General features: G+C 43.6%; 1 protein-coding gene across 5 annotated transcripts in view; it reads left to right on the top strand.

Moving 5' to 3' along the window:
• The window catches only part of SEPTIN2 (septin 2), a 71,705-nt gene that overhangs the window by 36,427 nt on the left and 7,567 nt on the right, over positions 1–27,711 (top strand). For all 5 annotated transcript variants that reach the window (XM_073625771.1, XM_073625768.1, XM_073625770.1 and 2 more), the window contains exons 6-12: positions 6,558–6,692; positions 6,910–7,027; positions 10,264–10,365; positions 12,678–12,823; positions 15,003–15,089; positions 19,927–19,981; positions 21,500–21,582. In XM_073625771.1, the coding sequence (XP_073481872.1) occupies positions 6,558–6,692; positions 6,910–7,027; positions 10,264–10,365; positions 12,678–12,823; positions 15,003–15,089; positions 19,927–19,981; positions 21,500–21,580 (724 nt within the window). In that variant the 3' untranslated portion in view covers positions 21,581–21,582. The remainder of the gene's footprint in view (positions 1–6,557; positions 6,693–6,909; positions 7,028–10,263; positions 10,366–12,677; positions 12,824–15,002; positions 15,090–19,926; positions 19,982–21,499; positions 21,583–27,711) is intronic.

The following is a 27,711-nucleotide window of genomic DNA, read 5'->3' as shown; positions in this document are numbered from 1 at the left end:
ACTTTCGTGGGGGAAAAAAATAGCTAATAACGAAAAAATAATATAGCACATATGATTGCGACTCTAATCATTTTGTGATTGAATGTTATTAAAAATTAGCTTTCCTTTTAAACTCTGTAATTTTCTGAGAATACCTGGGGTTGTTCTGTACACAGTGTGTACTGACCACTCCCCCAAAAACATAATTTGCTGCTTGTGTGATTGGCCCACCAATTTTCCCAGAAGTCTGCCTAAGATACAAGTCAGATTTCAGGCATCCCTTGCAACACAAATCTCATTTTTTTGAGAGGTACTTATAATAGGAACCCGTCTAAAGGGATGCAGGCCCAGCAGATTTCCTCATTAGTACCTTGTAGCTCCACACCTGACAGTTAATTATGAAACTACCCCCATTAGACCCACTGAGAACAGAGGCACAGAGAAACACACATTGATTTCTTCAGAATAACAGAAGATAGGAATCTGCAACAAAGTTTGTTATAATCCTTGCAATTTACATAGATCACCCAGGGGGGAATGTTTTTTTTTTTTTCTCAACAAAAGTGGAGTTGCGCTTTAATGGCAACCAGTACTGTTTTCTGTGAAATGTGTTTAATAGGGTTTGCTTGGTAAATAAATTGTGACTAGTAACCTAGTAACTGCATTAAAGTGGTTGTAACCCTTGATACTACAAACACCATCTGTCAACAAGTCAAATTGAGCTTGATCGGACTGTGATCTTTGTGTGTGTGTGTGTTTTTATTTATTTTTTTTTATTGCCCCTAGTCTGTGCAGCCTCCTACCTGCAGGTCACGTAATCGCTCTTGGTTCCACAGCAATGCATAGACCTGCCGGTGGGCATGTCTGGTGTCAGGATATTGATGTCAGTACTGGAAGAAGTAACTTCCGCCCAGTATCTGCGATTCCATGGCAATGGAACGCTTTCAGACCCGGCAGCAGACGTCGCTTCCTTCTTTACCAATCCGATAGCAGGGATGGGTAGGGGGTGGCTCTGCAGGAAGATACAGGCATGCTGTGATCTTACACAGTGTTTCTGTATCTTTAGCAGGCTAACGCAAGACTTAAATGGACCGTGGAAGCATGGATCGACTGCTATGCTACCGTGGTCAGTATACTTGTAGGAGGAGCTGCACAGGCAGAATCCACCTTTTTCAGTCATGGCACCCTTTAAAATTATGGACAATCTTGAGACACCCCATTTTAAAATGTAAAAAAAACTATTCTAATTTCTTTACACAATGCAGCAACATCCACACGTAGGACACCCAATGTTAGATGTGATTTTTTTTCTTCCAAAGTAAATACACTTTTGCACGCTGGTACTAACAAGTAGTCCAATGTTTCTTTTCTCCCTCAATTTCTTTCCATCAGTCAGCTAATGTCACCCCAGTGCTGAGGGAGAGGGGCAGAGGAGGGTTAAACAAGGATGCTGTGGAGGCAACAGACATCCTCCTTATTAACTGATGACGTCATTGGTTGTTAGGATGCCAGTGTCTAGAAAGTCATAATGGTGCATAATGAAAACCCATGGTTTTGTGTAACTAAAAGGCAGGCTTGATCCACCTGCTGGCTTGTATACAGTTTTTAATCCATTTTTAGGCATTTTGCCAAGGCACCCCAGCGTCGGCAGCTACAAATACACAGACATATGAGATCACATGTAAATAATTTTAAAGTGGTTGCAAAGGCAGAAGGTTTCTTTTTATCTTGATGCTTTAAGATAAAGAGCCTTATGTGTGCAGCCGCCTCCCTCAGTCCCCCTAATACTTACCTGAGCCCCATCTCGATCCAGCGATGTGCATGAGTGCCTCGGCTGTCCTGGACTCTCCCTCCTGATTAGCTCGGACACCGCAGTGGCGCCATTGGCTCCCGCTGCTGTCCATCAGCCAGTTAGCCAATTAGGACAGAGAGGGCTCCATGTCTGAATGGACAAACAGATCTGCGGCTCGGCTCAGGTGCCCCCAAAGCAGGCTGCTTACTGTGGGGGCATTCGACAGGAGAGAGGGACTGAAGTAGAGGATCCAGGTTGCTCTGTGCAAAACCACTACACAGAGCAGATAAGTATAACGTTTGTTATTTTAAAAGGGGGGGGGGGGAGAGACTTTAGTATTACTTTAAAGCGGAGGTCCACACAAATTAATAAATTCATCTTAATCCCTTCTTTGCTCTGACCAGATGTTCAAATGAAGAAAAATTCTTTTTTTTGTTTACCTTGCTTGCAGTCTTTATAGTGGTACTTCCTGTCTCGGACCCCCGCGGGAGTAGGCGTATATCTTATTCTTCCTCGGGGGCGCACTGTCTCCTGGGAGCTAAGCGTCAGCATTCCCAGGAGTCAGTGCGGATCACCACCGCAAATCTCGTGAGATCTCAAAACAGTATTGTTGTTGCCATCACAACGGGCGGCGGAAGTTTTACGGCGCTCCGCGCCGTTAACACAGAGCATGCGCTGGAACGAGCGGTGAATGCTGGTAGCTCCAGGAAATGAATGCTTGTGGGCTTCACATGCCCACAAGCAGGATGGAACCGGGCATCCTCAATTTTTATATCTTTTTTTTTTTTTTAATGCGAATTCAGACATTGGGAGAGATATTACATCTAAACAGTGAGTGTTACATTGTCAGTATGAAAGTGTCTAATTAGCTGAAAAAAAAAAAAAATGAATGGTCGGTGGACCTCCGCTTTAAAGAAGTAGTGTAATGCTTTTTAGTTTTTACCTTTACAAACGCTTTAATGCCTTGTATACAAAACCTTAGCCGGTGATGCAGATGCATCTTTTTCCAGATAGAGCTGCAACATTGTGGGAGGAAGTTGCTTTGAGAAATTGTACTTGGTTCTGGAGCTCATGAACTGTGAGGCCCCCAGAGTCACAGTGAATAATATTAACCCTGATTTGTCTGGTGTTCCTGGACTGCATGCATACGAAGGATGCAGCTTCTGAACATGACTTGGAAACGTGGGGGAGACTTCCCACATAAATGGCATGCAGAGGAAAGGGGAAGTGGATAACTGGGATGCTGTAGTAGGTCAATGACCTACATTATTTAAGAAGATTTAGGGAACTAGTCCGGTTCCTCACTTTTTCTGCTGAGAATGTTTCGGTTCTAACAAGCTGTGATGATGTTAGTAATGTAGTTTATAGCATCTGTCTGCAGTTGTTCATCTCTTTGACTTGATAAGATTGTAAAATTCCAACTTTGATATTCACTTTTTCATATGTACTAAGGCTGGATGTGTTTTTTTTTTTTCAATGTGTACAGCTGGCTCTGCACTTTATTTTTACCTGTGTGCCAGCAGAACAGCAAGAGTGTCAGCAGCTATATTGGTTTAATATTGTCCCATAGCAATATTGAACCAAACCATATTTAATTTCAAGCCCATAACCTGTAGACCTTTACAAACCGTCTACTGGGGGATTTTTGGCATTGGAGCAATTTTAAATGTATACATACACGTTAAAGGAGTTGCAAAGGCAGAAGGTTTTTTCATCTTAATGCATTCTATGCATTAGGATAAAAACCTTCTGTGTGCAACAGCCTCCCCAAACCCCCTAATACTTACCTAAGCCCCCTCTCTGTCCAGCAATGTCCGCGAGTCCCTCGGCCTTCCGAGACTCTCCCTCCTGATTGGCTGAATGGACACACGGAGCTGCAGCTCGGGTGTCCCCCCCAGGCTGCTATGGGGGCACCCGAGCCGAGCTTGACAGGAGGGAGAGGCCAGGAGCAGTGAAAAGGGACATGAGAAGAGGAGGATCTGGGCTGCCTTATGCAAAACCACTAAACAGAGGAGGTAAGTATAACATGTTTGTTATTGTTTAAAAAAAACTGAAAAAAAAGTGACTTTACAATCCACTTTAATTCAGATTTTAAAGTGTAGTTCCACCTGCTATCAAATTTTACCCCCCCCCCCCCCCGAAACAAATTGTTTGAGTGCAACTGATAATGAAATTTGCTAGCACGGTACAGACAGGATTTATTACGGTAAACATTAACCCTCCAGCCCCCTCTTAACCGCTTTTCAACCGGGCTATAGCCAAAAGACTGCTACAGTGCAGTTGTCCAGTTCTGGTAATGCCGCTGACTTTTCGACGGACTTTCCCAACAAACGGACTTGCCTTCACACCAAAGGCCGACGGATTCGTACGTGATGACATAAGGACTAAAATAAGGAAGTTCAGAAGTTCATAGCCAGTAGCCAATAGTTGCCCTAGTGTCGGTTTTCGTCCGTCGGACTAGCATACAGACGAGCAAATTTTTCAATACGAACTGGGTCCGGCGAAGTTCCGACGTAAAGATTTGAAGCATGTTCCAAATCTAAAGTCTGTCAGATTTTCGACCGAAAAAGTCAGCTGAAGGTCCGATGAAGCCCACACACGGTCGAATTGTTCGTCGGACCAGTCCGGTCGAAAAGTCCGCTCGTGTGTACGCGGCATAAGGTGCCTATTGACATCCTTCCAGAATACCACCCTCGGGGCACACTCTGTGATTGCTGTGTCGGTTGGACACAGCTGATCAGATTGAGGTAAAGGACCAATCACAACAGCCCTTTTTACCTTGTGATCAACTGTGTCCAATCACAGCTCATCACATGTAAACAAATACCAGTTATTGGCATTTTCTTTCCTTAGTGCTGTCACTGTGACGAGACATTTACAAAGATAATCAGGGCACTTATCACCAGTGCCCTGATTATCAGTGCCCATCAATGCAGCCTCATCAGTGTAGAAGAAAAATTACTTATTTGCAAAATTTTATAACAAACTAAAAATTTTTTTCAAAATTTTCAGTCTTTTTTTTTTTTTTTCTTTAGTTTAGCAAAAAAAAGTCTGTCTGTCTTGAAAAATAAAAATGTAATTTGGGTACAGTGTTGCATGGCCGCGCAATTGTCATTCAAAGTGCACTAATAGCTGAAAATTGGCCTGGGCAGAAAGGGGGTAATTGTGATCAGTAGGCAAGTGGTTAATATTGCATAATGGGAAAACATCAGTTTAGGATTTATTTTAGGGCAAGAAACTATTTTTTTAAATGAGATTTTTTTTTCCTTTTTTTGCTATGTAAATGGAAAAATGTAACAATTATAAAGTAGTTATCCCAGTTTTGTGGTAATACACGTAAAGATAAATTCCAGGTATGGATATTTTATACAGATTTACATTGGACCAGCTTGGACCAGTGTAACTTTGCCTATACCATACCTGACTGATCCCCTGGAAGCAGGAAATCCACTGAAGTGGGCTCTTCTTTAGCTTCCAGGTCCCCTGCCTAGTGGCTGCCCTGCTGCTTACTGAACACAAGAGTTCCCCCTGCTTAACATGGGCACATTTCAGAGAATGCTGTGCATTCTCTGCATTGAGGGATGTGACATTAGGATCTCTACTTCGTTCAATCAGAGAACATTTTGCATTTGTTGAGAAAATACAAAGCGCTCTCTGAATGGCGCCCGTGCCAAGCAGGCGGTCTTCTGTTTTCAGTAAGGAGCAGGACAGCGGCTCTGCATAGGACCCAGAGCTAGTGGAGATCGCTGTAGTAGAGGTGCCTAATACAGTGGTTTACAGCTTCCAGGGGGATCGGCTTAGTATGGTATATGCATAGTTACATTGTTCCAAGGTACAGTGTAAAATTATTCATACCTGGAATTCATCTTAAAGGCATACTGAACACTCTTTGTTTATAAAAAAAAAAGCCATACTTGCCTCCTCTGTGCAGTTGGTTTTGCACAGAGTAGCCCCGATCCTCCTCTTCTGGGGTCCCTCAGCAGCACTCGTGGCTCCTCCTCTTCTTGAGTGCCCCGTCAGAGAAGCGCTCTCCTTCAAGACACTAGTGAGGGCATGCTCCTGTGTCCTGCTGAGTCTATTGACACAAACTGCACGACTGACCCTGGCACCCGCGTCATTCGATTTAATTGACAGCAGCGGGAGCCAATGGCTGTGCTGCTATCAATCTATCTAATCAGGACAAGAGACACTGACTAGAGCTGGTGTGCTCATCCCCGGGGAGGGAGAACGGGTTCAGGTAAGGAAAACAGGGGGTCTGGGTGGCTGCTGCATGACGGAAGGTTTTTCACCTTAATGCATCGGATGCCGGAGCTGAGGATCAGGTAAGAAGTAAAAGAACTTTTCAAAGTCCTCTAAACAGAATCGTGTGGTTAACCCTTGCAGTGCAGGCATACTTTTGGGTTTCCTGGAGTTCAGCTTTAACTTTGCTATTCTGGTGACTAGTATATGCGTTAATCCCAGCTAATGTTGAGACACAACAATAAAAACGTGTTAGAGATCTGTCTTTTTTGATACATTTGACAGCACATGACAGCCCCAAACAACAGTGTTCTCTGGGAACAAAGCTGTTGGGTTATCACTGGTGCCTTGTACTGTCTGTGCAGTTTCCATTGCCTTCTGCGTTGCCCTGAACAAGAGTACAGTTTGTGCTGACTCCTATTCTGAAAGGAGTAATGTGCCTTTTATGAGAAAAATAAGGATACAAGAAGTGGCCTCAGACAGCAGATTTCATGTATATAAACAAAGCCTTTTCTCAATGAAGCTTTACATCTTTTGCTTTTTTCAGTTTCAGGCCCATTATTTTCTATGTGGATGACCAGTTTGAGCGATACCTTCATGATGAAAGCGGTTTAAATCGGCGGCACATTGTGGATAACCGCGTCCACTGCTGCTTTTACTTCATCTCCCCCTTTGGCCACGGGTATGTAAAGGTCATATTCATCCCTATTGTCAGGTCACCTTTATACTAATGAGTAGCTGTTGACGTCTCAGTTCAATTAACAAAGTCTGTAAATCCAAATCCATATGTCAATATGTGTATACATGATGATGTAAACAGACACGCATAGAATTGATTGTGTTTTAAACTGCAAATTATCCTATACGTATTATTATAATATAGTTTCATCTGTCTTCAGCTTGAAGCCCCTTGATGTGGAGTTTATGAAGGCTTTGCACAACAGAGTGAATATTGTTCCTGTTATTGCCAAAGCAGATACATTGACTCTAAAGGAGCGGGAGAGGCTGAAGAGAAGGGTAAGAGCTGCAAATTTACGCTGTCCGTGGGCATTAAAATGCAGTTTGCTTTCTGTGAAACAATTCTCAAAGAAAATCGACTCTGGACACTGTGAGCTCTGCATGCATAATCCTTATACCACCTTAAAGAGGAACTGCCGTCTGCTCACATAATTTGTAATAAAAACATCTTTGCCATTCTGAAGCTTCCCTCCAACCACTTTGCATATTTTAAATATATACTGTGATGCTGTACTTTCCAAATATGCTTCAGAAATCTCCCTACACTGAGTCTGGCTGCATCCATTTTAACTGGGCAGCTGAAGCTGCTGCCTGTTCACTTTCTGGATTTACACAGACATACCTGCAGCTCTCATTGGCTCTCTTATGACTCATTGCCCCTACCTTCCTGGCACCTCTCCAGAGATTGAGAGAGGTGTGCATGATGTCATAAGCCTAGGCTAATGACCAGACAAAAAACAGGAAGTGGGCTGTATAAGGTATTTACTGGCAGAGAAAAAAATTTAAAACAACAAGGGCAGAAGATTTAATAGATGGAAAGTTGAAAAAAAATGACTGAAGATCCGCTTTAAAGGACCACCTGTAAAGTTCACCTTTTTGGGAAAAAAATAAGGGCAAAAAAATGTGCATTTATTATTTTTTTTCCCTAAAGAGCCTGGAAAGCATTGCACCAGTGATCAATGGATCGGGGGTAATGCCAGTCTCCTGCAAATAAGCCCTGCAACCTTCAGCCCATACCTGCATACGGGACTGTTTGTTTACAAGCTGCAGGGCTTACAAATGAACTAGGAGGCCGCTCATCAGCGATCCCACGGTCCACTCCGAACTACAAGCTGTCAGCCGCAAAGGCTGACAAATAATGACAGCGGGCGCCTGGAGAAGATCACCCCGCTTGCTGTCACTGGTGAGTGGAGGGAGAATATGGGTGGAACATTTAACATTCTAAAAGGTGAACTTACCCTTTTAAAGGCATCGTCCACCTTTTGCAAAAATAAATGCACAATATAAAAAAAATGTTTGCAATGGAGCCTGCACCCTCAATCCATGCATTGTGGGGACAATACATAGGCTCCTGCAGATTCTTCTACCAGCCCCTGGTCCATACAGAGGTACTAAGCTGCTCCTATGGGGTCAGAGGAAATAGTGGACTACCAGTGTGGTGACGGCACTTGTTCTATTTGAAATCTAAAAGTCTGTCCGCTTCGATGGCAGATGGGACTTATGTGTGACGGAACACTTTTGCACTTCTAATAACTCTAAGCCCCCAAGCTGCCGTCATTAAACTCAAAGATAAAAAATAAATATGCACACCATACCTACAAAAAACACAACCAGTGTGCAAAAAAAACATAATATAGTGAGAATAACATGCATAAATCAGTATCCACACAGTGTCCAATAATTATTAATATTCTCATGTGATCTCCATACTATAGTGATCCACCAGAACCAGGATTGCGTTTTTGGACACCATGTGGATCACTATGTTCGTCTGTGCGAATCTGTGGCTGCAGCGGGAAGTGAAACATTTTGCAACCTTCTTCACACCTCTGCTAAATGTGCTCCTGGTGTTAGGAAGCCAACACCAATTGGGGTGCTAACAACCAGTGATCCCTGCCCTGCACTTTCAGCTGTCCAATGACCCTTAAGGGCTACCTCACAAAAAAAAGGCTTGGTGGGTGCCCCCATATTCCATACCAGACCCTTTTTCGAGCATACAGCCTGACTGGCCAGAAAAGTGGGAGGCGAGTGTGCGGCCTTCCCCCTCCAACCAGGCCACCTGCCCTTAACCACGGGAATTTCCTCGTCCCCATGAGGCTTATCAGAATCTGGAAGCTCCCTTTAACAATGAGAGGAACCCTCAATTGCGCATTCTTCAAAGTAGAAACATGGGGGGGGGGGGGTTTGCAAAAAAGACAAATCAAGTAAAGTAAATACACAGTATTTGACAGGTCCTTTAATAAAAATAAAGTCCCCATGATGTAGCTCCACTGTCAGTCCAGTTGTCTAGCAATGCAGTTCTGTGTCATTTATGATGAACAATGCACGTTAAGTGGCGTCACATCTGATCTGTCACTTCACTGGCACCAAATGTCATCTCTTGTTCCCTGCTGGTAAAGTAAAACAAGGGAGCGTGGGGTCTCCCGAATGACATCATTTACTAAAAATAGACCTGTCTATATTAGATCAATGATATATATTGATTTAGGTTTTCTAGTCCTAGGAAGAGGCCTACACCCCTTGATTTAGGTCAGTTAAATCGCTCTTCTCTCTTAGTAGGTTGCCTTTGTTAGATCCATACTGGTCTGCTATGCAATGCTGCACAGCCTGATTGGCTTAAAGAAGAATTTTATTTTTTTTATCTGTCTCCTAAGATGTCCTGTAACACTAGCTGCATTGTTGAACAGAGTGCCCCCACTTGGCGCATGAATGTCCGACACCACAGCTAGCAAGGAAATGCTTTTTTAGCCTCTCCTCCCTCTTCATTCTTTGGGTAAGTGTTGGGAGCCATCGGTGGCTATCAGAACAGCCATTTTCTTGCTAGCTGTGGTGTTGGGCAGTCGTGTGTTGGGGTTAACTCTGTCCAACATCACAGGTAGTGTTGCAGGGTACCATAGAGGATTGGTTCAAAGTACAATGTATTCTCCATTAACAGGCTTTCCCATTCTATGTATAAATGCTCCTTTGGCCATTACAGGAGGCCAGCACAAAGACTCCCTGAGGTTCTATTTAAAATGCATGCAAGTACATTTAAATCAATACATGACTGGATAAAATGGAAGTCTTTAATTTGCCATGAATTGCATGTTGCCACTGTTTCATTACTTGCATAAATTCCTTTTTATGTTGTGCCATCTAGTGTCAGTTTACAAGTACTACAATTTCTAGTTTTTATTAACCAAATGGGCCATGTGTATTTATAATGGTAACAATAATACTATTCTTGTTCTGTCATGTTACTTTTCATGTTCTAAATATTTTTAGTTTTATCAGTAAAATTTGTGATGCTTTAATACTATTATTCCAAGCCCAAAGACTTTGAACACATTGGCAACTACTTGTACATATGAATTCATGCCTCCACCCCCTTCACTTCCTTTCCTCCATAAGCATCTCCATAAGCACACAATTGTCGGTAGCAATTTGTTTACTTAACAGTTCCTGTTGAATGCTAGTGATGCTATGTTGCATTCTATGTAACCAGCAATGTTACCATACCTCTCCTGTATTTGTAGATTCTGGATGAGATTGAGGAACGTGGAATTAAGATTTATCACCTTCCAGATGCAGAGTCTGATGAAGATGAAGACTTCAAGGAGCAGACAAGGCTTTTAAAGGTGTATAGCAACTTGCTTGGCTTCTGTATTCATAGACACGCACTACTAGTCGAGTAATTAAAGGCTTAGGTCAGCAAATACCTAAAACCCAACCCCCCTTCTTTTTTTTTTTTTTTTTTTTTATAGCGTAAGTAATAGTCAGAGCTTCTGTCAAGATTTAATTGCAGTCCGCTTTCTTGTATACCCTGGCCTTCTATCCTGGTGACAGCAGGAAAATGAATGAGCATGCAGGTGTCACTAGGACAGGAAGCTATTTTAAGAAAATCTGACAGTTTCTAAGTTTTCTCTGCTCTGTAAGCTAAATGTACTATTGTTTTCCTGTCCCCATAAAAGAGGGATCCCATTGTTTCCTGCCGCACAGGTAGTGAGTACCCCCAATTCAGAGACGCACAAAAGCAGTAAAAACTAGAGAGGTTCTGGCCTTACTCTCTGTTCAATACTAAAAAAAGTTCTGACTGGAGTTTTGGTTTAAGTTTGCCACATTGCAAACTTTAGAGTTTTTATTGGTTCTGACTTCTGTTTTATACTCAGTCAAACAGTATGCTGTTTCTCAAACTTTAGCTGATCATATATCATGGTCACGTGCATTGCATCAATAAAGTAGCCCCTGTACTGGGGTAATTCAGCCTTTGAACTAGTAACTTTTTAAAGTGGAACTTTAGACAGAAAATTTAAGTCCTGTGAGATCACGTTGACCCCTTTTTACACTGGGGCGGCAGGTCCGTTAGCGGTAAAGCGCTGCTAGTTTTAGCGGCGCTAGCGGCCAAAGGAAGGGTTAAAACCACCCGTGTTTTGACGCTTCCGTAGCGCTTTACAGGTGCTTCGGAAGCGCTGCCCGTTCATTCCAATGGGCAGGGGCGGTGTAGGAGCCCTGTATACAGCGCTCCCACACCGCCCCAAAGATGCTGCTTGCAGGACTTTTTTTCTGTCCCGCAAGTGCACCGCCCCAGTGTGAAAGCACTCAGGCTTTCACAATGAGGAGGCATGAGAGGCAGTTTACAGGCGCTTTACAAGCACTATTTTTAGTGCTAAAGTGCCTGAAAAATGCCTCCGTGTGAAAGGGGTCTTTAGGCTGGCCCCTTTTGCAGGTATAGTAAAACAAATGTCTATACTGTATAAAATCCAGTAATACACTATCTTTCCCTGCTCTGCACATGCTCAGTTGCTCTAAATTTTCAGTACAAAGTTGAAAAATAGAGAGACCAATCAGCTAACGGCCTAAAGATTTAAGGCTGATCAGGGGTTCTGGGCTTCAGCAAAATTTCAGCCTCCAGCAAGAAGAATCGGGAACAGCGCTGGAGGCAATTTGCAGCACACACATTTTAGTAGCATAATTATTAATGTGGAATGTATGTTTCTTGCTAAAGAATATTATTTTTTATCAAGTTGTTATGGATAAAGTTCAGCAAGGAAACTTTCAGCTGTACCTGCTGGCTCTGCCTCTTGAACTACTGGACAGTTTCTCCTTCCTAAATCATGCTCACTAGTCTGTCAGTTAATTCAAATTGTTTCATCAGGTTTATGCTCCATGATTTAGGTCACGATTGTTGCTAGTAACTGTCACGAGTGAAACGATTCTGTCTTTTAATATTAGGACACTTACCTGTCCAGGGATCCCGTGATGTTGGCAACCTAGCTGATTTTCGGATCGGCTCTCGGGTGCTGCCGCCACCATTCATGGTAAGGGATACCGGCAGTGAAGCCTTTCGGCCCTTAACAACCGGTTCCTTACTGCACATGTGCGAAGTGCGCTGTGCTTTCTAACTGACCCAGAAGGAGTCAGACTGCTGCGGTCTCCTGGAAGTGGGGAAGGGTACCTGTCAAACCCCCCCCGAAAGGTGCCAAATGTGGCACTGGAGGAGGGCAGGAAGCATATAATCGGAGGTTCCACTTTTGGGTGGAGCTCTGCTTTAAAGTGAACTTTTTTTTTTTTTTTTTTTTTAATTCCTCCACCATCATATTCAGCTGCCAGGAGTAATGAGGAAGCTCTTGTCACAACTTGGAGCTTACATACACTGAAGACTTTCCCCACTGCCACGAAACAGTCTTATGACTTTAGAATTAGTACACCTTGTGACATAAACGGTCAGTTGTGTATATTTCAGTTATATCCTCCCTTAGCTCATGGTGAATGATGTTAGTTGATGCTTGATAGTGGAAGGTCATTTACCAATATAGAACAGATCCAAAGTAGGAACCATCAGGAGAATTGTTGTAGATGACCACAACATTTAAGGGACTAAAATAAGGTAAACAGGAAGTTGTTATTTAGGACTCGGTAATGACGTTGTACTTTGTTTTATTCTTTGTAGGCCAGTATTCCCTTCTCTGTCGTTGGCTCTAACCAGCTTATTGAGGCAAAAGGTAAAAAGGTCAGAGGTCGCCTGTATCCGTGGGGTGTGGTGGAAGTAGAAAACCCAGAACACAATGACTTCCTTAAACTAAGGACAATGCTTATGTAAGTGTAACTGAGTCATTTTCACACTTGCTGTGTTCTACTAGAGTGTCTAAATATGGCTAAATGAAAAATATAGTTAAAGATCCCATTTTTGTTGGACTGTAGTGAAACCCCACTGCTGACTGCTAATATCGTTTGAAGACTTAAAGAAGATCTCTAGCTTTTCATCTCCAAAACAGATGCATTGTGCATGTAAATTAACCACAACCCTACTGTCAGTTTGTGTGTAAATTTCCTACTTTAGCTGCATACAGCATGTGTCTGTGATCACTCCTCCCTCCTGGCTGAATTTCAGCAATCTCTGACTTCCTGTTCCTTCCTTTTCCAGTCCTGATACTACAGTACATGTCCCATAATCCTTTGAGCCTCTCTAGCTTCAGGGCTATGGGAGTCACTTGTACCAGTGCTAGGAGTTGATGTGGGTTCTAGGGTTGCTGTGGGTGTTTCTAGGCCTTAATGTGGGTGGCAGCATGCCAAAGAATAATGGCTTGCTGCAAGACTACAGAGGAAGGGCTGTGGGAGGTTATGAAGGGGGTTTCTTCATATGTAAATGAATTGCTTCACAGAGAGCAGGACTTTGGGAGGGTGGGTTCTGAGGGGTGGGACTTTCCCTGCTCACACTGGTCGGCATATTTACCTGGGCAGGATTGAATTCTAATTGTGATCTAATCAATCCTGCACAGCTAGCTTTCAAAACGGGCTGTGTATGAAGGGGTTTCCTTCTTGAATAATGCTGTGATCTGTGAGGCGGGACTTGGAAGGTTTGGACTCTGGGCGGGATTGAATGCTAATTAGGATGTATTCAATCCCACCCACCATCAGAGCCACCGAAGTTACATCATTTGCAGAGTATGAAAGACTACAAAAGGGAGTGTTTCAGGCTCCAGCTGCTGCAGGAAGTGGCTGTGGAAGGGACAGAGTCTAGCAGGATATACAGAGTGTCACATGATACAAAGCCACAACTAAACCCAGAATATCAGGGGATCTGCAGACAACAGAGCAACATGGTACAGAGGTATGATCTATGCTGGGACTGATCATTCCATTCAGTTCTAGTGAAAAGGAGTTCAGCTTTAACTACCAAGCCTTCACCACAGAAGATTGTCTCTTTGCTCACCCCTTTAAAGTCTTCGCTCTGTTCCATGTGGGCATATAGGAGAGTCATTTTTTTGGTGGTGTCTATTCGTTTACCAGTAGGCTTTTAGATTGTAATGAAAATACTTCAAGGACATATACATTTCACAAGGTGTTCCTTTAGCAGCATCAAACTCTGGGACCCTAGAGCACAAAGCAGTAATACAAACCACTTAGCCACTGTTTCCTCTTACAATTTTCATATGATTTGTCCAGCCACTCTCAGGCACTTGCTGTTATGGGGTGACAAGGCTTTATCTTTTTTTTTTTTCCCAGTTGTGTTGCTACTTGTTACCCGGCGCATGCGCTTTCACTAAAGCCTGTAAGCCACTAGGCCTACATCACTTGTGCAGGCATGTTCCACTGTTTTCATCAGCAGACAGTCCTCCTTGAGAATTGTCATGCAGCCGATGCCTGAGCATGTGCTTGTATACAGGAAGTGGCTGCAAAGAGGCAGAATGAGTTCAGCAAAAAAGAATGAAAAGTGTGAAAATATGGCAAATGTTGATGGTACGCAGCGCTTTAGTAAACTAGATGTCATCCAGTAAGGGTTTACAACTATTTTAATATTGACCTTTCCTTCTGCATGTCTGTAATAGGATGACTGAAACCTTTTAAACCCCATCTGGTATGATAATCGGTATTTTTTTTGTAATCAAGTTAGAAGCTTTTCAACAAGATATTTTTGTTGCATTCGTTTTTTGTGACCAAATTTACTCTCCCTCTCTCTGTTCTATAGTATAGCGCTGAGTGTGTGCACCTTTTGCCAGTTACAGAAACAATGCATTGTGGCAATTTTCAGACTTAAATATTTGTAACGGACAATTAGTAAATCCTGCATAAAAAGGAGGTAGGGGTCATTGTTTCAGTGACCAGACTCTTACAATAAAGTGATTTTTAGATTGGTGGAAGAATTATGGAAAATATGGTGAAAAGTGATGATTGAAGTCAGAAACACCTGTAATTTTAATAAAGCTCTTCTGCTTAATACAAACCTTTTGTGACTTTCCTGCTTTAAAGTGCAATGTATATTTTTTTTTTTCAGCACACACATGCAGGATCTTCAAGAGGTCACTCAGGATTTGCATTATGAAAACTTTCGTTCTGAGCGCCTTAAAAAAGGTGGTGGCAGGTACAGTATTATATCAAACGGGTGTAAAAATAGGCTATGTGGTATGCTGATTCTTTTCCTGTTTAAATGTGTAAGCTATGAAAAACGATTTCTACAAAAATGAATATTTTCAGAATGAATGTATTGGCGGTGCTCTTGATAGCTGTGTAAGAGCTTAGAGCCTGACTGGGGCTAAAGTTTAGCCAACCTTACAATGACCATCAGCTTATCAGTTTGTAACAGAGCTCCTGAAATCCAATAATGCTAATAACATTTCTGTATATTGGATCCTCAGCTGAAGTACATAGAGCAAGCAGAGCAGCCACATAGACTTGTATTTAGATTATAAGTTGTCAAAACCCTTCTGGAAAATGGCATACTTTCCCAATTGCCAGTCAGTGAAAGCGTAATACATGCTGTATGGGAAAGAAGTATGACATAATTGCATACAAACACTGTTTGAATATACAGTATAAAACTGCCTGTCTTGACGTCAGGCTTGGAGTAAAAATAGGCATGGCTGGAAAAATCTGGGAGACAACAGAATCTGGACAAAAAAATTGACTTTAATTAAATTTCATATTTGTTTACGGAGATAGAGAGAGCTATATATATGTGTGGGACCCCGTATTTAAGATGTCCGCCGTAAATGCTTCCTCTGTCCGGTACCACACAATCCAAGACCCCCTTAGCTTTCCCATTCACTAGTCATAGCTCAGTATAGGGTAAAACATCAGACCACACCAGTCTTGGAGTACATCAAGAATAGCCTTTTATTTGAGATCTCACACAAATATATACAGCTTGTTGACAATACAAATTGTAACCAGAAACCTAATTAACATGAGCTAATTATCTAATCCTTTAGACAGCCTAGGTGACTAAAGCCCCCATACACATGATAGGACTTTGTACAAACTTTCCCTTGGATTTTTGTACAAAGGGCGTTGGCCGTAAGTTTGTATTGCATACAGACGGCAGGACTTTTCCAGCCAACTTTCACCAAATCACGTGGTTTTTCAGCTCTCTACCACCACCCTTTGTTCAACTTCTGTATTGTTGTCTGATATTGTTTCAATCTCGCCACTTTTATCAGCGAGATTGACACCTTGCGAGCCGGGTTCACACTGGTGCGGGGATCCGACTTGGATCCCTGCCAATGCCAGGCACTGTGTTTGGTATGAATCTTGAGGGGGAACTCCACGCCAAATTTTAAATAAAAAAACAGCATGGGCTCCCCTCCAGGGGCATACCAGGCCCTTTGATCTGATATGGATTTTAAGGGGAACCCCCTACGCCGAAAGAACGGCGTGGGGGTCCCCCCAAAATCCATTCCAGACCCTTATCCGAGCACGCAGCCCGGCCGGTCAGGAAAGGGAGTGGAGACGAGTGAGCACCCCCCCCCCCCCCCCTCCTGAGCCGTACCAGGCCACATGCCCTCAGCATGGGGGGTGGGTGCTTTGGGCACCTTGTCCCCATGTTGATGAGGACAAGGGCCTCTTCCCCACAACCCTGACCGTTGGTTGTCGGGGTCTGTGGGTGAGGGGATTATCGGAATCCGGGAGCCCCTTTTAATAAGGTGGCCCCCAGATCCCGGCTGCCCACCCTTTGTGAATGAGTATAGGGTACATCGTACCCCTACCCATTCACCTAGGGAAAAAAGTGTCAATAAAAATCTTCTGCCGGCTCCTCCGCTATCTTCTGCCGCTCTTTTGCTAGCGGTGGCCCGGACTTCTGGATCGTCTTCTTCCCTCTTCTCCTCTTCCCATGTTGACACGACGCTCTCTCCAGCTGGAATGCTCTGAGCGCTCCGCAATGGACTTATATAGGCGGTGACCCCGCCCCCTTAAGAGAAGATAGCGGAGCAGCCGGCAGAAGATCCAGACACCGGGAGAAGACGCCGGAGAGACCCCCGAAGTCGGAAGAAGACCCCCGGAGCTGCCAAATAAATTACTTTAAAAACCTGTGTACTGTGTTTTTTTTTTTACACTTTTTTCCCTAGGTGAATGGGTAGGGGTACGATGCACCCTATACTCATTCACAAAGGGTGGGCGGCTGGGATCTGGGGGCCACCTTATTAAAGGGGGCTCCCAGATTCCGATAATCCCCTCGCCCGCAGACCCCGACAACTAGCGGCCAGGGTTGTCGGGAAGAGGCCCTTGTTCTCATCAACATGGGGACAAGGTGCTTTGGGGGAGGGGGGGCGCAGGGCGCCCCCCTCCCCCAAAGCACCCACCTCCCATGTTGAGGGCATGTGGCCTGGTACGGCTCAGGAGGGGGGGGGGGTGCTCGCTCGTCCCCGCCCCCTTTCCTGACTGGCCGGGCTGCGTGCTCGGATAAGGGTCTTGTATGGATTCTGGGGGGGACCCCACTCCGTTTTTCGGTGTAGGGGGTTCCCCTTAAAATGCATACCAGACCGAAGGGCCTGGTATTCCCCCAGAGGGGAATTCCCCCTCGCACCCGCCGCAGTAGGAAAATGTGTTTTTCCCTTTTGCAGCCAGTGCGAGATGTACAGTACCCTGTCCTCGAGAACCAGCGCAATCGGATCGCGCTGGAAACATTCTCGCGGTTGCGTACTGTAGTTTGTACAAAAGTCGATGCTTTTGTGTACGCACCATCGGACTTTGCTCCATCGGACTTTTGTTGACAGAAAGTTTTTGCGTTCGCACAGCCAACAAAAGTCCGATGGAAACAGAAAAAGTTTGTCTGATGGAGTGTACACACGGTCGGATGTTGCGCCAAAACAGCTAATTTGCATGTTGTCAAAAAGTCCGATCGTGTGTACGGGCCTTAAGAGACATGACCTTTAGGACAGACTTGCTGTCTTTTAGCTCAGAAGACACAATCAACATTATCATAAATCAACACAGAACTCCTATACAATAGAAAGGTTAATTAGCACATACAACAATGGGTGAAACACTCTTATGCCGCGTACACACGAGTGGACTTTACGGCAGACTTTGTCCGGCGTACTTTTTGACGGACTTTCCGAATGAACGGACTTTCCTACACACAATCAACCAAAGTCCGACGGATTCGTACATGACGTACGACCGGACTAAAACAAGGAAGTTCATAGCCAGTAGCCAATAGCTGCCCTAGCGTCGTTTTTTGTCCGTCGGACTAGCATACAGACGAGCTGACTTTTCGAACGGACTCGAGTCCGTCAGATTTGAAACATGTTTCAAATCTAAGTCCGTCAAACTTTTGAGAAAAAAAAAGTCTGCTGGAGCCCACACACGATCGAATTGTCCGACGGACTCCGGTACGCCGGACCAAGTATGCCGGAAAGTCCGCTCGTGTGTACGCGGCATTAGAAGTAGACAACAGGAGAACCAGGGCTTTCCAGATCTCATTAATCAGCATTCCTTTCACATACATCTGCTATATGAGTCCCAAGCATGCAGAGACCATCATGGCCTCCTTAATAATGTCCTTTTGCATTACATAACAGTATCTTCCTAAATGCTTGTAGCTTCCTCAAATGCCAGGGCCCATAGTTGGTAGGCAAGAGGCTTGCATTCAGTCCTCTCCAAAAGCCTCTATCCCGGCTAGGTCTGTCACAATGTGTGTGTGTGTGTGTGTGTGTGTGTGTGTACCTGCACCCATCAAATTTGCGGTACATGCATTGTCCACCTTCCTTCCTTCTCATACTCATTACTATTAGCCCATTGTTTTGTTAGTTAACCCCACTAAACGGTATGATGGATGAGGCAGAATCAGAATTGGCAAGCGGGAAGCTGGTCAGTACTTTGGATATCCTGGGTTTGGGAGGTTCACTGGCCCAATATGGGAGTCTCAAGGTGTATATACAGGCAGTATTTGTAGCTTAGCCTAAACCTTCCCTCTTTTTTTTTCCAAAATAAGATAGAGCAGGGGTCTCCAATAGGGGTGCACATCTTCTCCGGTCTCACAATTCTGTGATGATCCTGTCAACAATTCAATTCCACAATGCATCACGGTTACTGTCCATAGTTTTTCATAAAAAAAATTGAAGCAGTCAGAAGAACTCCATTTTTTTTTTTTAATTTTTTTTTTTTATTTTATCTGCTTTAACAAAAAAAAACACTCCCTGCATGTGTAGCAAAGTCTGAACTCAGCGGTCAACAGTAGCCCTGCCAGCATACACTAAAGTTAAAAAAAAAAAAAATAAAATCACTGCCAGCCAGTCTGTTTTATGAATCCATCCAACACTGTGTAAGTGTTGGTATAAACCAATGCCTCTAAATACCTTATCTCTGGTCTTTTTATGGCTGGTCACATGACCTCGAGCCGCTCTCCTCCTGCGATCTAAAGGCTACAGCGGGAGGGGCTGAACGGACAGCACAGCGGCCGGTCATGTGACCTCCCCGGCTGACGTTGGAGGGGATCTCAGCCCCATCCCGCTGTAGCCCTTACATAAGAGGAGAGCGGCCGGAAGTCACGTGGCTAAAAAAGACCGGAGATGAGGCATCGGTTTAGATTCAGCGATTTTTATTTTCAACACCCCTAGTCTCCAAACTGCGGCCCTTTGCATGCCTTTATCTGGCCTTTGGAACACTCACTATTTCTCCCACTAACTGACAACAATGGGGCACTATTCATCCCAATGATACCAAAGATGTGGCACTACCCCCCCCCCCCCCCCCAATACCAGTGTGGTGACGTTTACTCCCACTGATTCCAGTGCTGTCCAGTCCGGCTCCCCTAAAGTCTGAAGCACAATAAACTGGCCCTTTGTTTAGAAAGTTTTGGAGACCCCTGAGATAGAATATAGAAGTTGTTAATATTTAGAACTTTGCCTTAAAGTTTTGAATGGTCTGATTTCTTAAATCAAATTACCTTAATTTTACCTGCTGTTCTTTTTCTATATCAGTGTGGAGAACGTTGAGGTGTCTAAGGACCAGATACTGCTGGAAAAAGAAGCTGAGGTGAGAAATTCTCAAATTATTGCATTCTGAGAACCTTGTTAAAATAAAGTGGATGTAAACCATCACATATACCCAATGAAGTGAACCGCCTCAGATGATGCACAGGGATGAAAAAAATCCGCCTACATAAGTTTTACATGTATATCTGCTGTCTTCAGCTTGCTATATTCTTTAGAAAGTGCACATCATGTTAGAATTTTTTTTCTCCCTGTTTAGCACTGGGAGTGAAGTATTGGCATACACTGTGTGACAGCTTATTGGAGGAGAGGCACTATAGAGAGGAGGACCCTCACCTTGCCAACATCATATACATGTTTCAGTACACTTTATGATATATTGTGGCTCCTTATTGCCATACAATAGGATTGGGTATATGTTGACTCCTTGTAGAGGGAGGGTGTTTTTTTTTTTTTTTTTTTTTTTTTTAATGCTTTTCCATGTCATATTTTAATGTATTTAAAATGTGATCATTTTTTTTTAATACAAACCGCCTTAATGCTGTTTCTGCAAAGTCTGCCTTTTTGAGATAGTTTAGCTTCTCCTTTTTTGTATAAAGGCTGTAGACTAGTTATAGAAGAGCCAATGCCGTTGGCCTGAGCACAGGAGGTTAGTTTATCCTTCCTGTAACTTGTCACATTCTCTTCCTAATTTGGCTAGCAGCTGTTCACAAACACGTGGTGATTCTATACCTGCTCCCTTTTTTTCATAGAAAAAGTTAATGAAAAGCAAATGCAGCTACTGGCTGCAAGTTGTGTGCTGCTCGCTAGGGCAACCCCCCTCCGTACATAATTGTCAGGCACAGATTAAGCTGAACCGGCCAAGGTCCAAAGCATGTTATGGGCTGGCTGTGTCCAGCCTGTTGCATTTTACATGCGATTATTGCTAGCCACTAGGAATAATCGCTGTTCACCTGGCGGGAGAACACACTGGCTCCATACAAGAGATTCTGGGAGGATGGGGGAATGGTTGCAGGAAAGAAAATTCCTCTGTCTATGGCCAACCTTAGTATGTATGGTCACACACAGGCTGTCAATAGACTTCTCAGTGACTTTAAAAGCTAAGATCTGCCATTCCTAATTCTGTTTCTTGCAAACCAGTAGATACCTGGGCTTCTCATCAGGATGCTTGTACATTAGGCCTCATACTAATGGTTATCATAAGGGGGTGCTTGATGTGCTATTCTGATGCTAAGCACTGAGTGTATTAAGGGGAAAGGTACAATACACACAACAATTTACTAAAGCTTTCTTGGTGCTGCATCACACTGTAAGAATGTTAACTACTGCATGTCTATGTTGATGTATCCGATTTCACTCTGAGTGACTAATTACCCCTCACCCCCCAAACTCTGCCCTGTAGTATGCCCTGACACAAGCCCTGCTAAAATTGCTTTAAAAAAAAAAAAATCAAGCAGCACATGCTCAGCAATAAATTAAACACTGACCAGTTTTTACATTCTACAAGAAAATGCATGGCTATGGTAGTTTTGATGACATTTGGTTTTAATCTATCTTGTAGCTTCGCCGTATGCAGGAAATGATTGTAAGAATGCAAGCTCAGATGCAGATTCAGAGACAAGATGGTGATGCACACATGTAATGGTAAGGATACATTTTTCTGCTGTGTATTTGGCTGCATGCCTTTTTTTTTTTTTTTTTTTTTTTTAACTTTTTAAAAATTTGAACGATTCAGTCGTCAGAAAAAGACAAGCCCCTGTCACACTTGTGCGAGTTGTCCTGTGACTTGGGACTGCAGAGTCGCATGACAAGTCATACCCCATGATTTCCAATGAGTACCATTCATATCTGTGTGACTTCAAAGTAGTCCCTGCACTACTTTGGTCCGACTTTGACGTGACTTGAGGTCCATAGACCAAGATTACACAGGCATTGCTTCAAGTCACGGGACTTTCGGGTTGCAGAAAGTGCCCCCCCCCCCTTTTTTTTTTTTTGTCTTGTTTTTTTTTTTTGTTTTTGCAACGAGTATGCAACTATGTTTGTTCCAAGATTTTTTAAATATACTTACTATTGACTAACTCAGTACCTCTACTGGAAGTCTGTTTCAAGCATCAACTAACTACTCCTTCAATAAAACACATACTGTGTGTTCAAAAACTTTGTCCTATTCCTTCCTCAACTATAACCTTGCCTAGGCACCAAATAATCTTGTTTAATTGTAGATTTAATAAAAGGTAGACTTGGCCTTCTGATGGAACTTGACTAAAGGAAGGAATGTTGTTGTTGCCTGTGTCAAGATGTTTCCTTACTGCACTACAGACATGAGAGCCACTGATTGCTTTGGACAGAAATGGTTATTCATTCATACACCAATAATCATGAGGTCTACTAACCTCATCTGTAATCACCAACAATCCTTTATTCCCGTTAACATAATATTACCAGAAAATGTGTTGTATGCTGATAGTTCCTATGTTCACCTTTTGCACCTCAATAATGAAAGCAAAGTCATGAGGCTTGCATGACAAGTGGTAATAAATGTCCTTCTGATAGACACTTTATCTACAATCTATCTCACCTTTTATATTAAGGATGTATTTAATTGATTGGGTTCTAAGAATTTTCTTCGGTTGAGATGTTATGTTGGTATCGTCTATTATATAGGCTTTCCTGAGGCTAGCTAAACTTAACTGCTTATGATCTGTAGATCTTAAGGGACAACATGCGGTGGTCTTAGCCAGATAAACACAGCAGAGTAAAGAATTATGGAAATATACCGTATGTGCAAATGTATAACTGAGAAATTAAAATGGTAAACACACCAATTAGCTATACCTTTATGACCACTGACAGGTTAAGTAAATAATATTGATTATCTTGTTACAATGGCATCTTCTGAGAGTATGTGGGATGTATTAAGCAGCAAGTAAACATGTTGCCCCTGAAGTTGATGTGTTGAAAGCTGAAAAAATGGGCATCACAGTTTGTGTAGAAGGCTGTGTAACCACAGACTAGTCGAGGTGCTCATGCTGACTGGTGTCCACAGCCGAAAGCGCCTACATTGGGCACATAAGCATCAGAACTGGACCATGGAGCAATGGAAGAATCTGGCCTGGTCTGGATAATTACGTATTTCTTTACATCCTGTGGATGGCTGGGTGTGTATGTGTCTCTTACCTGGGAAAGAGATGGCACTAGGTTGCAGGTATGGCAAGAAAGCAAGCTGGTGGACGCAGTGTGATGCTTTGGGCAATGTTTTACTGGGATTCATGTGGATGTTACTTTGACACATGCCACCTACCTAAACATTGTTGCTGACCAAGTACACCCCTTCATATAGTTGCATAGTAGGCGAGGTTGAAAAAAGAAGCAAGTCCACCCTATGTGTGATTTTAGGTCAGTATTACATTGTATATCCCTGTATGTTGTGGTCGTTCAGGTGCTTATCTAATAGTTTTTTTAAATTGTCAATGCTCCCCGCTGAAACCACTGCCTGTGGAAGAGAATTCTACATCTTAACCGCTCTTACAGTAAAGAATCCTCTACACAGTTTACGGTTAAACCCCTTTTCCTCTAGTTTTAGTGAATTGCTGCATGTCTTATTAAATTCCCTTTTCGCTGAAAAGTTTTATCCCTATCGTGGGGTCACCAGTACGGCATTTGTACATTGAAATCATGTCCCCTCTTAAGCGCCAAGCGAGAGAGAGAACAAGTTTAGTGCTCATAATCTTTCCTCATAACTAAGGTCCTCCAGTCCCTTTTTATTAGTTTTGTTGCCCTTCTCTGGACTCTCTCCAGTTCCAACACATCCTTCCTGAGGACTGGTGGCCAGAACTGGACAGCATACTCCAGGTGCGGCTGGACCAGAGTCTTGTAGATTGGGAGAATTCTTGTTTTATCTCTGGCGTTGGTCCCCTTTTTAATGCATGACAATATTCTGTTTGCTTTGCTTGCAGCAGCTTGGCATTAGATGACAGGCTCAGCAATGGCATTCAAGATCCACCCAGGTCCTTTTCCATCCCCAGAGGTTCTCCCTCTAGTGAGTAGATTGCATTCATATTTTTGCCATCCAAATACATTATCTTACATTTTTCTACATTAAACCTCATTTACCATGCAGTTGCCCACTCTATTAACTTGTTCAGATCTTCTTGCAAGGTTTACATATCCTGCAGAGAAGTTATTGCCCTGCTTGGCTTAGTATCGTCCGTAAATGCAGAAATTGAGCTGTTTTTCCCATCACCAAGGTCGTTTATGAATAAATTAAATAGGATTGGTCCCAGGACAGACCCCTAGGGGACCCAACTTTCCACCCCGGAGGCCCGGACCATTCCGAGTACTCCCCATTTATCACTACCCTCTGAATGCACCCTTGTAGCCAGTTTTCAACACATGTACTCACCCTATGGTCCATGCCAACAGACCTTTATACAGAAAACGTTTATGGGGAACTGTATCAAATGCTTTTGCAAAATCCAGATACACCACGTCTACGGGCCTTCCTTTATCTAGATGGCAGCTCACCTCCTCATAGAAGGTTAATAGATTGGTTTGGCAAGAACGATTCTTCATGAATCCATGATGATTACTGCTAATGTTGTCGTTACTAAAATCTTGTATATAGTATAGTCTCTGATGTTAGGTTAACTGGTCTGTAATTCCCAGGGATGTATCTTGGCCCTTTTTTAAATATTGGTGCTACACTGGCTTTTCTCCAATCAGCTAGCACCATTACAGTCAGTAGACTGTTCCTAAAAATTAAGAACAATTGTCTGGCAATTACTTGACTGAGTTCCTTAAGGACCCTCGGGTGCAAGCCATCTGGTCCCGGTGACTTATTCATGTTAAGATTTTCAAGTCTAATTCTAATTCTGTCCATTGCAGTTTTGGTTACTGAAGCCCCGATTCCCTCGTGAAGACTGAGAGGAATAAATTCAATACCTTCGCCATCTCTCCATCCTTGGTAACCAGATTCTCTTCATCATTCTTTATGGGGACCAATATGATCTGACCTCCCTTTCTTAATATTTATGTACTTAAAGAATCTGACCCATGAAATTGTCCTGCAAGACAATTAGGAACTGGCGAGCCTTGTATGAATGCCCAGTTCCTTCCACCTAGTCTGTCTGGATAATTTAAAATCCCACATTATAATGACACTTCCCATTCTTGTCGCTAATCCAAATTGTGATAGGCGGTCCTGCTCCGCCTCCTCCCTCTGTTTGGGGGCCTATAGCATACTCCCAGTATTACTTTCCCTTTTAGCTTCCTCCCTTTTGTAGCTCCACCCATAAGGATTCCACCTCCTCCCTAGCTCCCATAGTGACGTCATCTCTCACATTCACTTGTACATCATTTTTGATATACAGGCATACCCCTCCCCCTTTTTTACCCTCCTCTATCCCTGCAATATAGGGAATACCCTTGAATGGTTGCCAGCCAATCATGAGAGCTGTTGAACCAAATCTCTGTAATTCCTACAAAATCGAAATCCTCCTCGTACAACAGTAGTTCCAGTTCTCCCATCTTGTCCGCCAGACTCCTGGCATTGCTGAACATGCCACGTAGTTTAGAACGGTCGCATACTATCTCCTTATTGGGTGCTCTGGGGTTGCAAATAGGACTTGTTACTATACTTCGGGTTTAGGTGCTTTAATCAACCTACTACTAATGCCCCCAATACTACCCTCTGGAATATGTTCCGCGCTGACTATCTCTACATCTGTACCCTACCCCCGGCGCCTAGTTTGAAAGCCCCTCTAACATTTCAGCCATCTTCACTCCCAGCAGATCTGCATCTTCCTCATTTAGGTGCAGTCCGTTCCTTCTATAGAGCTGGTAACCGACCTGAGAAGTCACCCCAGTTCTCCAGGAACCCAAACCCCTTCTTTTCTACAGCAGCTCCTCAGCCACTTGTTTACTTCCCTATCTCCCTCTGCCCTTCTGGTGTGGCTCGAGGTACCGGTAGTATTTCTGAGGCTTTCATGGAAATTGTATTCCCTGCTGGCCTCTTTCAGCAGGATAATGTGCCCTGCCACAGTGCAAAAAGGGTTCAAGAATAGTTTAAGGAACACAACGAGTTTAAGGTGTTGACTTGGCCTCATAATTCTCCAGATCTCAATCCAATCGAGCATCTTTTTGATGTGCTGGATAAACCAGTCCGATTCATGGAGAGCCAACCCCGCAACGTATGCCCCGTACACATGATTGGAAATTCCGCCAGCCAAAGTCCGATGTGAGCTTTTGGTTGGAAATTCCGACCATTTGTATGCTCCATCAGACTTTTGCTGGCAGAATTTCCGCCAGCAAAAGATTGAGAGCAGGTTCTCTATTTTTCCGACGGAAAAGTTCCTAACGGAAATTTCGATTGTCTGTAGCAGTTCCGACGTGCAGAAATCCTACGCATGCTTGGAAACAATTCGATGCATGCTCTGAAGCATTGAATTTCATTTTCTCGGCTCATCATAGTGTTGTACGTCACCGTGTTCTTGACGGTCGAAAGTTCAGAGAACTTTTGTGTGACCGTGTGTATGCAAGGCAAGCTTGAGCGGCATTCCGTCGGAAAAACCATCCAGGTTTTTTTTATGGAATTTCTGATCGTATAACAGGCATAACAGGACCTAAATGATCCGCTACTGATGGCTTGGTGCCAGATAACATAGCATAGTCTAGTGGCGTCCATGCCTCAATGGATCAGGGCTGTTTTGGCAGCAAAAGAGTGACCTATTCAATATTAGGTGGGTAATCGTAAAGTTATGGCTGATCAGTGTATGTGAAAAAACACAACTTTTTAAAGGATTACATCGCCTTTGGGAAAAGGCTTCACGTTCCACCTGTTTTTAGGGTGGAACGTGTAACATGTTGCCACTGCTGCAGCCTCTCCCTGATCTGCTGCCTCTAGTGACAGCGAGACGGAGCTGGTGGATGTTAGAGACCTTGTGCTCCTCCACCTTCTGTTTGAGAATGCCCCACAGATGCTCAATAGCATTTAGGTCTGGAGACATGCTTGGCCAGTCCATCACCTTTACCCTCGGCTTCTTTAGCAAGGCAGTGGTCGTCTCGGAGGTATGTTTGGGGTCGTTATGTTGGAATACTGCCCTGTGGCCCAGTCTCCAAAGGGAGGGGATCATGCTCTGCTTCATTATGTCACAGTACATGTTGGCATTCATGGTTCCCTCAATGAACTGTAGCTCCCCAGTGCCGGAAGCACTCATGCAGCCCCTGACCATGACACTCCCACCACCATGCTTGACTGTAGGCAAGACACACTTGTCTTTGTACTCCTCACCTGGTTGCCGCCACACGCTGACACCATCTGAACCAAATAAGTTTATCTTGGTCTTATCAGACCACAGGACATGGTTCCAGTAATCCATATCCTTAGTCTGCTTGTCTTTATAACCTCTGGATATGACGCTGAGCACGTGCACTCAACTTCTTTGGTCGACCATGGCGAGGCCTGTTTCGAGTGGAACCTGTCCTGTTAAACTGCTTTATGGTCTTGGCCACTGTGCTGCAGCTCAGTTTCAGGGTCTTGGCAATCTTCTTATAGCCTAGGCCAGGGATATGCAATTAGTGAACCTCCAACAGTTGCAAAATTACAAGTCCCATTATGCCTCTGGGTGTAATGCTTGTGGCTGTAAGTCTTGCTATGCCTCATGGGACTTGTAGTCCTGCAACAGCTGTAGGTTCGCTAATTGCATATCCCTGGCCTAGGCCATCTTTATGTAGACCAACAATTCTTTTTTTTTCAGATCCTCAGAGTTCTTTGCC

The sequence above is a fragment of the Aquarana catesbeiana genome, linkage group LG04, assembly GCF_042186555.1.
Source record: "Aquarana catesbeiana isolate 2022-GZ linkage group LG04, ASM4218655v1, whole genome shotgun sequence".
NCBI classification, from domain to species: Eukaryota; Metazoa; Chordata; class Amphibia; order Anura; family Ranidae; genus Aquarana; species Aquarana catesbeiana.
The sequence above is the reverse complement of the archived record's forward strand: the minus strand, read 5'-3'. Positions and strand labels throughout refer to the sequence as shown.